Source organism: Triticum urartu, chromosome 1, assembly GCF_003073215.2.
Source record: "Triticum urartu cultivar G1812 chromosome 1, Tu2.1, whole genome shotgun sequence".
NCBI classification, from domain to species: domain Eukaryota; kingdom Viridiplantae; phylum Streptophyta; class Magnoliopsida; order Poales; family Poaceae; genus Triticum; species Triticum urartu.
Genome location: NC_053022.1, coordinates 492,635,165 through 492,647,052, shown reverse-complemented (window position 1 = coordinate 492,647,052; position 11,888 = coordinate 492,635,165). Strand labels below are relative to the sequence as shown.

At 52.5% G+C, this 11,888-nt stretch overlaps 1 protein-coding gene across 1 annotated transcript; it reads right to left on the bottom strand.

Annotated features, from left to right (window-relative positions):
- Positions 1-7,280: 7,280 nt before the first annotated feature.
- LOC125536346 (transcription repressor OFP1-like) lies at positions 7,281-8,683 on the bottom strand. Its single transcript, XM_048699544.1, has one exon. The coding sequence runs from the start codon at positions 8,525-8,527 to the stop codon at positions 7,385-7,387; it is 1,143 nt and encodes a 380-aa protein (XP_048555501.1). The 5' UTR covers positions 8,528-8,683; the 3' UTR covers positions 7,281-7,384.
- Positions 8,684-11,888: the final 3,205 nt, after the last annotated feature.

Genomic DNA, 11,888 nt, shown 5'->3' with positions numbered 1-11,888 from the left:
CCGCAACTACAACAAAAGTATTAAGGTAAACCTAACCATAGCATGAAACATATGGATCCAAATCAGCCCCTTACAAAGCAACGCATAAACTAGGGTTTAATCTTCTGTCACTCTAGCAACCCATCATCTACTTATTACTTCCCAATGCCTTCCTCTAGGCCCAAATAATGGTGAAGTGTCATGTAGTTGACGTTCAAATAACACCACTAGAGGAGAGACAACATACATCTCATCAAAATATTGAACGAATACCAAATTCACATGACTACTAATAGCAAGACTTCTCCAATGTCCTCAGGAACAAATGTAATTACTCACAAAGGATAAACATGTTCATAATCAGAGGGGTATTAATATGCATATAAGATCTGAACATATGATCTTTCACCAAATAAACCAACTAGCATCAACTACAAGGAGTAATTAACACTACTAGCAACCTAATAGAACCAATCCCGGACTTGGAGACAAGAATTGGATACAAGAGATGAACTAGGGTTTTGAGAGGAGATGGTACTGATGAAGATGTTGATGGAGATTCCCCTCTCCCGATGAGAGGAGCGTTGGTGATGACGATGGCGATGATTTCCCCCTCCGAGAGGGAAGTTTCCCCGGCAGAACAGCTCCGCCAGAGCCCTAGATTGGTTCCGCCAAGGTTCCGCCTCGTGGCGGCGGAGTTTCGTCCGAGAAGATGGCTTCTTATTTTTTTCCCATCAAAAGACTTCATATAGCATAAGATGGCCACCGGAGGGCCACCAGGGGGCCCACGAGGTAGGGGGCGCGCCCAGGGGGGTAGGGCGCGCCCCCACCCTCGTGGGCAGGGTGTGCCCCCCTGGTGAATCTCTTCCGCTGAGTATTTTTTATATATTCTGAAAACGTCTTTCGTGACGTTTCAGGACTTTTGGAGCTGTGCAAAATAGGTCTCTAATATTTGCTCCTTTTCCAACCCAGAATCCCAGCTGCCGGCATTCTCCCTCTTTATGTAAACCTTGTAAAATAAGAGAGAATAGGCATAAGTATAGTGACATAATGTGTAATAACAACCCATAATGCAATAAATATTGATATAAAAGCATGATGCAAAATGGACGTATCACAGGTGTGATCTCCCGAACACTATCCGATGGTAGAGTTACGTCATGCTCGTCGTGATTGTGCGAATGTCGGCAATGTAGTCTCCGCGGATGTCGGCAAGCCGTCGAAGATCAAGTCTCCGCGGATGTCGGCAATGTAGTTTAAGTTTCTGAATCTGACCTGATGGCCAGGGGCGTAGCTCTCGATTTGCTCCAGATGGCCAAGCGAGTTGGCCCGCAGTGCGAAGCCGCCGAATACGAAGATCTGTACGGGGAGGAAAACCTCACCCTGGACCACATCGTTACCGAAGATTGAAGGAACCATCAAGCCTTACGGTGACGGCACAATGAAACTCTCAATGAAAGCACCAATGTCGGTGTCAAAACCGACGGATCTCGGGTAGGGGGTCCCAAACTGTGTGTCTAAGGCGGATGGTAACAGGAGGCAGGGGACATGATGTTTACCCGGGTTCAGGCCCTCTTGATGGAGGTAATACCCTACATCCTGCTTGATTGATCTTGATGATATGAGTATTACAAGAGTTGATCTACCACGAGATCGTAGAGGCTAAACCCTAGAAGCCAGCCTATGGTATGATTGTATATTCTCCTACGGATTAAACCCTCTGGTTTATATAGACACCGGAGGGGGCTAGGGTTACACAGAGTCGGTTACAAGGGAGGAGATCTACATATCCGTATTGCCAAGCTTGCCTTCCACGCCAAGGAACGCCCCATCCGGACACGAGACGAAGTCTTCAATTTTGTATCTTCATAGTCCAATAGTCCGGCCAAAGAATATAGTCCGGCTGTCCGGAGATCCCCTAATCCAGGACTCCCTCAGTCTTCAAAGATGAAGCTAGCTCTTGGGCGAAGGGCCTTGCTAGTTTATTACCAACACGATGTATTAGTGCCCGAGGCTGGGCAACCCCTTTCTTTTCTACTCATGTAACCTCTCGCTACGCCTTCCCGTGTGTACGTCGCGCGGTGTTACCCTTGTAACCTAACTCTATTTTGTTCTCCCCTACCTATCAATTGGATGATACATAATTTGCGTATTCATGTGAAAGCATAATAAAATTATACAGAGATTCCGAGACCACCGAACGACCATAACTGCTGCCAGAACGAGCCGTCGACGTGCCGCTGTCGCCGCTGTCCTATCAGAGGCGGCGTGACCTTGTTGATAACGACCCGAAAGTCTTCATACGCGTGCCCCTAAGGACTAGAGCTCTGGAGAATGTAGTCGTCACTACCCTTGCATAGATCTGAATCACCCGACAGTAAATCTCGCCACATCATGAGAAACTCTTACCTCAACGCTCCAAGGAGACGGCCGGAATCTACGCCGAAGCTCCATCGACTATGTCTAGATGAACGAACTTGAGGAGGATTGAAGCATGTAAGCAAACTCGAAGAAGAAGCGTCACCACCCGCCTGAGCGCCGCACCTGCGAGGACTAAAAAAACCTAACCCAAACTACTAACTGGAGCGCAGGCACCGAGGTTCCCCTTCCCGCCACCGGCCGCCAGAGCGGCAGGCAAAGGGAGGAGAATCCACGGACTCGCCAATGAACTCTGTACGGGAGAGTTTGCCCTGACCTCCTAGTATCGGGGAGAAAAATTGTTGCTCGTGTTTGTTCCAAATTGTTTACACTTTGTCATAGCAAAAAAAAAATTCATTTGAAAGATTAAGAGCGTCTACAGCCGGACTTTGCAAATCCGACCCCTCAAACATCAGTGTGTACGGGGACACTGACTGAGCACTCCCTAAGTCCGTGCCTCCACACCCGCGTATCTCATATCCAGTTCCTTATATCCACTCAAATTCATGCAAACATAGTACGCAGATCACTGAACGAACAAAATCGACAGGAAACGGACATATAAACCGATAACAAATGGGCATAATCACATAAACATCACTAAACGGGCATAGTTCACACAGTTCAACGACCCGGCACACTCTAACTACATACTAGAACTAGATTATATAAAAGGAGAGGGCGAGCTTCACCACTTCCTCGCCGGCTCTTTGCCCTTCCGGTCGGTGGCGCTGCTGTAGGCATCTGCAACAGGAGGTGGGTCGACGTTGGAGCCGTCGGAGTCAGACCCGTCGAAGGAGGAGGAGGAGATGACGATGTAGTCTTGCTTGCGCTTGAGCTTGGCCACCCTCGCCGCCTCCGCCGCCGCCGCTGCCTCCCGCTCGGATTGCTCAATGCCAAGCGGGAGCTGCTTGGCGTTGATCCTCCGGAGTCGCCGAGCGTCCGCCTCCGCCGTGGTAAGTGAGCTACGACACACCCATTGGAGGAGACGCTCCTCCTCGTCGGGCACCGGCATCACGCGGTGGGGCAGGCGGACTGCGCAACCGCGTCGGACCCACCCCCCATCTCGCTTGCCCTCTGCCTCTCGCGGCGGTTGGCGCGTGCCTCTGATTCTGGATTTCGCATCCGCGGCGCCGACGGAGCGGGCATTAGAATTGAACGCTGCTCCGGCGGAGTGGGCACTAGAACCCATTCATCATCGGAGATGTCGTCGGAGTGGCTGCCGGTACTTGACATGCTCGTCGGCGCTTGGGATTGGACGGATTGGAAAAAGGGAATCGTCAGGGAGCGGAGCGGAGCGAAGTGAGCTAGGCCGAGAGCTGTACGAGAGCTGTAACGACAATTAGGGGATCGTCAGGGATCTCAAACTACTGCTTATGGCCGAGAGCTATACGAATGACGTATGATCTGGTTGTTTGCCTCTGCTTTATAAAAGTTGGGGCCGGAGCCCCTTTGGTTTAAAATATGAATCCCAGTCAAGTGATAGGCAATTGTCGATAGAAAGAAAAGCTGAAAAATAAAATTTGCATGAATCCCAATGTAAAATCCTATAAATATAGCATCAATTTAACTAGTCTCAGTCGATTGAGATTTAACAACACTAATAAAAATGGCTTGTTTTGTTTACCACCACGGCAAAGACAGCCAAAAGAAGTACCGTATAAATTTCGTGCTTCCGCAAGGTGCTGTAAATCTCCTTTTGGTCATGGCGAGTTGGTGACTGCCAGGTGCGTGCGCAATGCAAGCACGACCAGCTGACCCAGGTGTAGCGCGATTGACACGGCACTATTCACCGTCAGCAGGTCACCGCTGCCTGCCTGGGCAGTCCAAACGAAACATCTTGTCCATGCAGCCAAGTGGAGACGGGCGAGGTGACATAATTTGACGGCCCGCACTGCAACCGCCAGATGATGATACTAGTCCGGTCCCGAAGCTGCAATCCGGGAGACAGACATATATACGGCCGCGTAGCTGCCACCGCCGATTGGCTCCCGGGCCCTGTCACCCGTGCGTGCGACCTCTCGGTTGAAGCTTCGGCAAGAGCACAGCAGTAGGAGCATCTTCAGCCGTTCGACCTCTGGATGCCTGAAATATCACCGTCTGAAACGCGCCGGCAATATTTTTGGGTGTTCGGTTTCCCAACCGCCGCCCAAGGCCAACCTAGGCGCCGTCTTTTTGAAAAATAAACTCGGCCAAAATTCAGCCAAATTCAACACATATGAGGCGATTTCATTGATATTTTTTCCATAAAAACTTAAAAACATAATTAAAAACTACTGCGCCGCCTTCCGCCGCCCCTCCTACATGCCGAACAATGCGCCGAAGGCGTTGTAGTCGTCGTCGGCCTCCTTCTTCACGCTGCCGCCGTCCTTCCTGCACCCCTTTCCTGCGTTGCCTTGGCGGACGGGTTTGGTTGGCGGCGGTGGTGCGTCGTCGTCACTGTCCTCGAGAATGATGACGCCGCGCGCGTCGCGGCTGCGGCGATCTCCTCGAGGGTGCGGCGCTGCCGTTCCATCTCCAGTTTGACATAGTCCTCGCGCCCACTTGAGCGCGTCCTCGTCGGCGGCGACGGGCAAGTCGTCGTGTCCGCTCTTCACAGTGACAAGCCCTGGCTCCGTCTTCGGCTTGACGAGGCGGGAGGAAGAGGAGCCACGGCCGCGCCCCCCCCCCCCCCCCCCCCGGGTGCGCCGCCCTAGCGGCGTCTCCACGAGCTCGGCCTTGACGCTGGCGAGCGCCGGCGATCCGGACAAGTGGGAGTGGGAGGAGGAGGAGGACCCGCCCGCCATGCGTTGCGGCAACCAAATGCCACCGTCGCTTCGGCGCTCGATCTCGTCGTGGAAGTGGGCAGGATGGTCGATGACGGACTGCGAGGGGACTGGGACGCCTCCAGCATGAAGCCTCACCGTCCCGGCGCGTGCATGTCAGGCGGCGACGGGTAGTTTGCCTCGTGGAGGAGGTGCGCCTCCCATTCATGCAGGGTACGACGGCCGAAGCCGTTGGCCGCCGCACCGTCGCCCGGGAAATGCTCACCCGTCGGAGGACGTAGACGCGGTGGCTGGTGTCGGGGAAGAGGGAGACGGGATGGGGCGGCGCCGACGAGAGAGGGACACCAGGCGAAGGAGAGTGTGGCCACCGGCGAGGAGAGGGTGGCTTTTTATAGCCGCCGAGGGGCGGTAGACGTGTGTGTACGCGTGGCGGAAGGGGGATGGTGCGTCGCAGGGCCTTCACTGTGCCGCCTGTGGAGAATCAATGGAAGGCTGACCGGTAACAGCCTTGGCATTGATTCTTCACGGAAAACGAGGCGCTGAGGAAGACGAGACGCGGCTGGTCCCTGACTTGGCGGGCCCGCCGGACTTTCGCATCAAAAATGTTTCCCCCGGCGCCCCCCTGCGCGTCGGGTTCGTCCTGAATCCATCGTCGTTAATTTCGGTCCTAATCGGCGAAATTTGGATTTCTGAAGACGTGACTGGACCGATTTTTAAACGCCGGCGGATTTTTAGACACCGCTGGCGCCAATTTCCAACGCAGACCCCATATCGCCACGCGCGACCCCATCTCCATTTTAGGTCCGTGTCCGTTCTGTTATATTTTCAGATCAAAGTTGTTTTGAATTTGAGGCAAAAGCAGCTGTGCCCACTTCCACTCCCCTGGCGAAGTTGGTACACGATCTACAGTGTCACCGCTGTGTGCGCGTACATGCGTGTTGACTTGGGAGCGCACGCAGCCAAAGGCCACGGCCGGGACAAAGCTAGGGCGGGCAGTTGCACGTATGCGGCGCGGTCCTGCCCTGCCATGTCGAATGATGTGGGATGATTTGGCAAATATCCGTGAGCAGGACGTACGTGAACGTGGGCAAAGTGTGCGGTGCGGCGATAAGCTGTACCGACCTTTGTCAAGCCTGTGTTTCGTTCTCGGTAATGTGTTCTTCCTCGCAGGAATAAAATCACGGCCAAATTCAGTTGGTTTTCTGATGAATCGCATGCTCCTTTCAACAGCGGCAAACAGCATCGTTATCTTCAGGCGATACTACCACCCAAACACGGGCGGTTGCTGTGCTGCCTCCGCGGGCAATCCTGCGTCCCTACTGTTCTGTTGTGTTGTGTTCTTATTCCGCGGCCGGCAGCGTTTGCCAGCGGACGGGCAACCGCCGGGGCTGCCAAAACGGGCCTGGGATCGGTCACGCGGCGCCCGGCTCGGCGTGTCGACGAGGCGATGCCATTCCTGGGGCATCATCCCATGTTTCCCGCGGCGCAAAACAAGAAGCTTTCCTCGTGTGCCCCTCCGCGCCATGGCCCCCCGCCTGCGTCTCGGCCTACCAAGCGGCCGTGCGCTCGCAGCAGTTGGTAAGGAGCAACGAGATCCTGCTCTGTGCCGAGCATTCAACACCAGGGGGGAACACAATAAAGAGACCGCCGTCGCCCAGCCTCTCCGCCTTCATGTCATGACGCCGTATGGATGGGGTACGCCGTCGCGTACAACAGTAGAAATGGAGGCTCAAGCTCTTCAATTAGTTCACTGCATGCATGCTGCAGACATTCATGCCAGTAACAGTGACTGGCTTCCAGTGACGGTTACTATCTTACTGGCATGATCACTAGTGACGGTCACCGTCTTCCTGGCATGGCATGGCATGGCATGGATACAGTTCACAACAAGTGTGGCGCTCAAGACATTGAGCAGCAGCATCACACCATCATCACGCGACCAAGCATCCAGCAAAGAAGAACCACGCCGAGCACGGAAAGAACAAAAGTTTCTCTTTTATTTTATTCACTCTACTCTATATGGAGATCACCAACGCATGCAAATCAGTGCAGGAGGGTTGCGAATTTCCTTCTATATATGGAGATCTCTTTTTAATTTGCTATAATTAACAGGATATAGAGCCAATTAATCTAGTTGATTAATGCGGGAGCAATGGTAAGGATAGGATGGGATCCACCATTGCTGAATGCACCGCGGAGCTGCCATGGCCGGCGGCTCTCTTTCACGGCCTGGCGCCGGCGAGGCTCACCCAAATCTGCTCGAAGACGTCGATTATGAGGTCATGGTGCGCCGCGTCGTTGAGGGAGAGGTAGCAGGCCAGGAGGTCCTCCAGGTCCTCCGCGTCCTGGATGCGCTTCGCGCTGATCATCTCCTCCATGGACTCGCGGAAGTCCTGCCGTGGGTCCTCCGACATCTTCACCACCGGGTAGCTGCTCACGATCACCGGCGCCGGCAGCGGTGGCGGTGGCGCCGCCCATTTCCGGGACGGCGGGTTCGCTTTCCTGGCGGTGGCGGCCAGGCGCGGGCTCTTGGAAAGCGTCTTGAGGCGGCGGCGGCCCGACGATGATGCGGAGGAACGCCTCGGCCTGCTGACGCTGCTCTTGTCGGAGGCAGAGCTCGCTCTCGCGGTCGCGTCGGCGTGGTCGGCTCGGGTGACATCCTGCTTGTTCGGCCCAGGCTGTCTCCTCGCCGCTGGCTTGGTCACGATTGGCCGGAGCCTTCTCCCGGGCGTGTCCTCGCCCAGGAGGTCGATGATGATTTCGTTCTGCGACGCGATCACCTTGACGTTGCGGCCGTCGTCCGCCGGGCCTGACACCGTTGGCCTCCGGGGCTCCCCGCCGTCACTCTTGATGCACGTGTCACGACGCCGACCAGAGCTGCCTAGCGCGCCGACCACGGGCTCCTTCCCCCCGGCGGGTCCTCTTTCTTCAGGCGCGTGGTCCACCTTGTGCCGCCTCCTGGCGCTCCTCGTCGGCGACTGCGCTTCCTTGGCCCTGGGCGGCTTCGGAACCGGCGGCGCCGGGACCTCCCTGTCTCTGGTGGAGTAGTAGTACGACGCCCTGCGAGGGAGCGGGGCACGGGGCGACTCCTTGGTCGGCGTGGCCGGCGGCTCGACGTCGGCCTCCGGCTGCTGGACGTCGTTGCTTACCTCCCTGTGCCACCGGGACGACGGCGGCTGCCGCGCGGCCTCCACGCTCCACCGAGCCGACGACTCCCGAGCCGACGGCGGCTGCTGGTAGGACCGGGCCGAGGAGGACCGATGATGCACCCCGACGCCGCCGCGCCCGTGGGCGCCCATGTCGCGGAGCTTGTAGAACCAGGCATTGGGGATCATGTCGGACAGCCGGAACTTGCGGCGGGCCATGCGCCCTCGCCGGTGCCTGCTCTGCTCGCTCTGTACGACAGTACGAGGAGGAGAAGTGGAGCAGGGGAAACTGCTGTGGACCAGGGAGGAAAGGAGATGAAAAATAGTTGAGCACGAGCGCGGTGACTTGGAGGGGCCGAGGGACCGGCGAGCGATGGTTAAATAGCGGCAGCGTGACGAAGGCGGGCGGGTGGTGGAGCGTGTGACATGAGGCTCCTTTTGTCTCTTCATCTGTGAAGTGTGGGCATCAACATCCCCTGGCTCACTCGACACCTGGCGCCACACTGGATTTATGCATGATACGTTACTCTTTTCAATTCATATTAATTCGTATTAAATATTCAGTTTTGCTAAAACACATCTAGATGTGCCATAAGTATTGCACATCTAAGTCATATGTCATTGATCTTACATTGAGATTCGTCTGAATATTTTCTTTTTCTCTTTATGCTTGATTCACTCACTTAGATGTGTAATAACTAGAGCACATCTAGATGTGACCTAGACACACCCTTAAATATTTATCATTTTATAGATTTCAAATGGACTACCACATATGGATGTATATAGACATATTTTAAAGTGTAGATTCACTCATTTTGCTCCGTATGTAGTCACTGGTTGAAATATCTAGAAAGACAAATATTTAGGAACGAAGGGAGTATATACTAACTAAAGTTGTATTAAAGCTGCATCATATACTAACTAAAGTTGTACAATTAATAGGAAGCTTCTACCACACGCAAGTACGTTGCGCGCGCTTGACGGCGCACTATCCCCCCCCCCCCTTCATTGGCCCTTCTCCTCTCTTCATTCCCGGCTCTCCATCATACACAAGACTTCTCCCAAATGGTACCAAGTTGACCTCCCTCCTTTATCAGCACCTCGCCAAGTTATTGACTCGATAGCGGGAAGATCCATTGCCAGCCAGTCTAAATCAGTTGAAACTCCCAAACCAAAATGGCGACCTTCTGTATCCCAAAATGTAACCTAAGTACCGGCGAAAGCCTTACTTTCCTTTTTTCAATCAAGCATCCAACTTGCATCACACCATCTTTCAACTCATCAAAATGGGTATTCAAAAGAAAAGGATATGCACCTTGCGGCGGCAGTGAACAATGGTGGCATTGGCAACTTGACGGGAATCGAGAGCCAGACAATCTAACAACGAACGGAAGTGGGTTGTGAGGACGCGCGCGCGCGCACACACACACACACGGACTCCGGGGAGACGAACAAGAAGATTTAGAAAGAAATGGAAAGATGCAATGAGAAATGAGATGGTGGATGGAATGAGAATGCGACTTAGTTTCAAGCAAATAGCACCGTTGTAGGAAAGAAAGAGTAAGTATACACAATACTACAACTACATGTTTTTACTTGAAATTTGTGGCTTGTTAGTTTGGCAACCTTCCTTCATACAAATTAAGGTAAGGGAAAAATGACTTTGACCAAGGATTTGTATCCTACGAGATGTTGCGCAAGCTTCTGGCGCAATAGGGTCGAGGGAACTTTTCTGCCACACAATTGTGTGCAAAAGTAGAAACCCTGAAGGAATCTGTTCCATGTCACCAAGGTCCTCAACAACACAACACCGAGTCTAGCTATTCTTAGACTAGCACCCTCAATAAACGTACCACCATCTCAACTGTGAGCCGTGGACTAATCCGGTAGTATTTAAAGATGGAAAAAGTACATTTTTTTTCTCTCAAGTGTGTCACATGTCTACAATTCGCCGATCAATTCCAAAACCGCAAATCCTGTGTGTCCCCCTCCCACCCAACTGTCAAAAGGATGTACTTTTTGCCCCTTTGACCAACTGTCAAAACCATATACTTTTTGTCCCTTTGAGCATTATGGTGGTTTGGTGATGTTGTGGACAATTTTTTTGTTAAACCCCGACATGTAGAAGTAACTTAACAACCACATCGAGTAAATAAAATGAAAACTCGTCTGAATTAGGTCTTCACTTTTCCAATTTCATCTACACGAGGAACCCGCCGACGCTGGACCCAGCTACAAAGACGAAGTAATCCTTGTCGTGTGCATGGGTTTGGTAGAGGGATCCTATAGTCGGCCCTTGAGCCTAACCAGTGTGCCGCCTTTTGTGACCCTATTAATCGAGAACATACAATGATACAAACACCGATGGCCAAGCATTGTCATGCTCCATATGCGCAACACCCTTGACATCAGCCTACGCACACCCTTGAAAGAAAAGGGGCATCAATGTCATGCCACTCCAACAGAAGTCCTCCCGCCTCCCATGTAGCAGTGGAGATGGGATGTCGCTCTGGCGCTAGGGAAGACAAGGGGGTCCAGTGGTTGCCTACTTGAGCTGATGTTGATAACGATGGTGATGTGGGATCGATAGAAGGTCTTCCAGCTTGAGAAGGGGATGCGAACATGAACGACAAGGTATTTCGACTATGCATCATGGTTTACCACAACAGTGACAAACGATGACACTTGGGGCATGCACCAAGTGTAGAGAGTTAGAGTGAGGTGAGAAGGTTCCAATAATCTAGTTTTGAGGGAGAGAGATGCATCCCATAGCAAGAACTTGGAACCAAGGTGAAATGTAATTGCTCCCATTGATGATTTCATGATTGCTCGTCGAGGATGATTTTTTTCCATTCGGTGGTTGTGGCATAGAGGTAGGCGCAGACGAGGACTCAAACATAATGAGAAGGCAAGCAAAGGGCATGGTGGGAGGCTATTGCGGTGTATATGCATTGGAATCATCGATGTGTTATAGCAGATATGACACCATGACCACATGTAGCCAGCCAGACTTCAATACGCTTGTGCTCCTGCTGATGTCCAACAACAACGGGGGCTTTGCTGGGTGTTCTCGTGGAGCAAGAGGGGACATATGGTGCGAAAAACTAGTCGACACGACTCCAGAATGGTGAATGGCTTCGTCAGCTAGTGTGAGTAGTCATTGCCGTCATTGGGGTGCTTATGTGGCACCGTGTGAATGGTCAAACATCACCACCGTGTTAGACTTGTGTCAACAACAGAACATGTTACTGCCAAGACCATGGGGGGAGAGACCAAAGCATATGATATTGATAGTTTAAGAACTAATATAAGAATTCCCAGTTCCGGAGTTGAGGGATGATTTATAGTTTATTGATATTGTTCGGGAACAAAAAAAATTGACCCATGTTAGTGTTCAATGCCCAACAATAAGGAAATTTTACATTCCCATTTACTTAGTCCACCGTTTTATTTTACAATAATTGATTAGATGTAGACCGATGGTCATTGAACATGTATTCTCACATTTTGATGCATCATTTTTCTTCACCTATGGCATCCTCCTACACCCCCCACTTTTGTCCCCACCAGCGTATCA

Bases quoted from the DNA above. Each gene is read 5' to 3' on its own strand.
- LOC125536346 (XM_048699544.1), bottom strand. From the start codon at position 8,527: ATGGCCCGCCGCAAGTTCCGGCTGTCCGACATGATCCCCAATGCCTGG.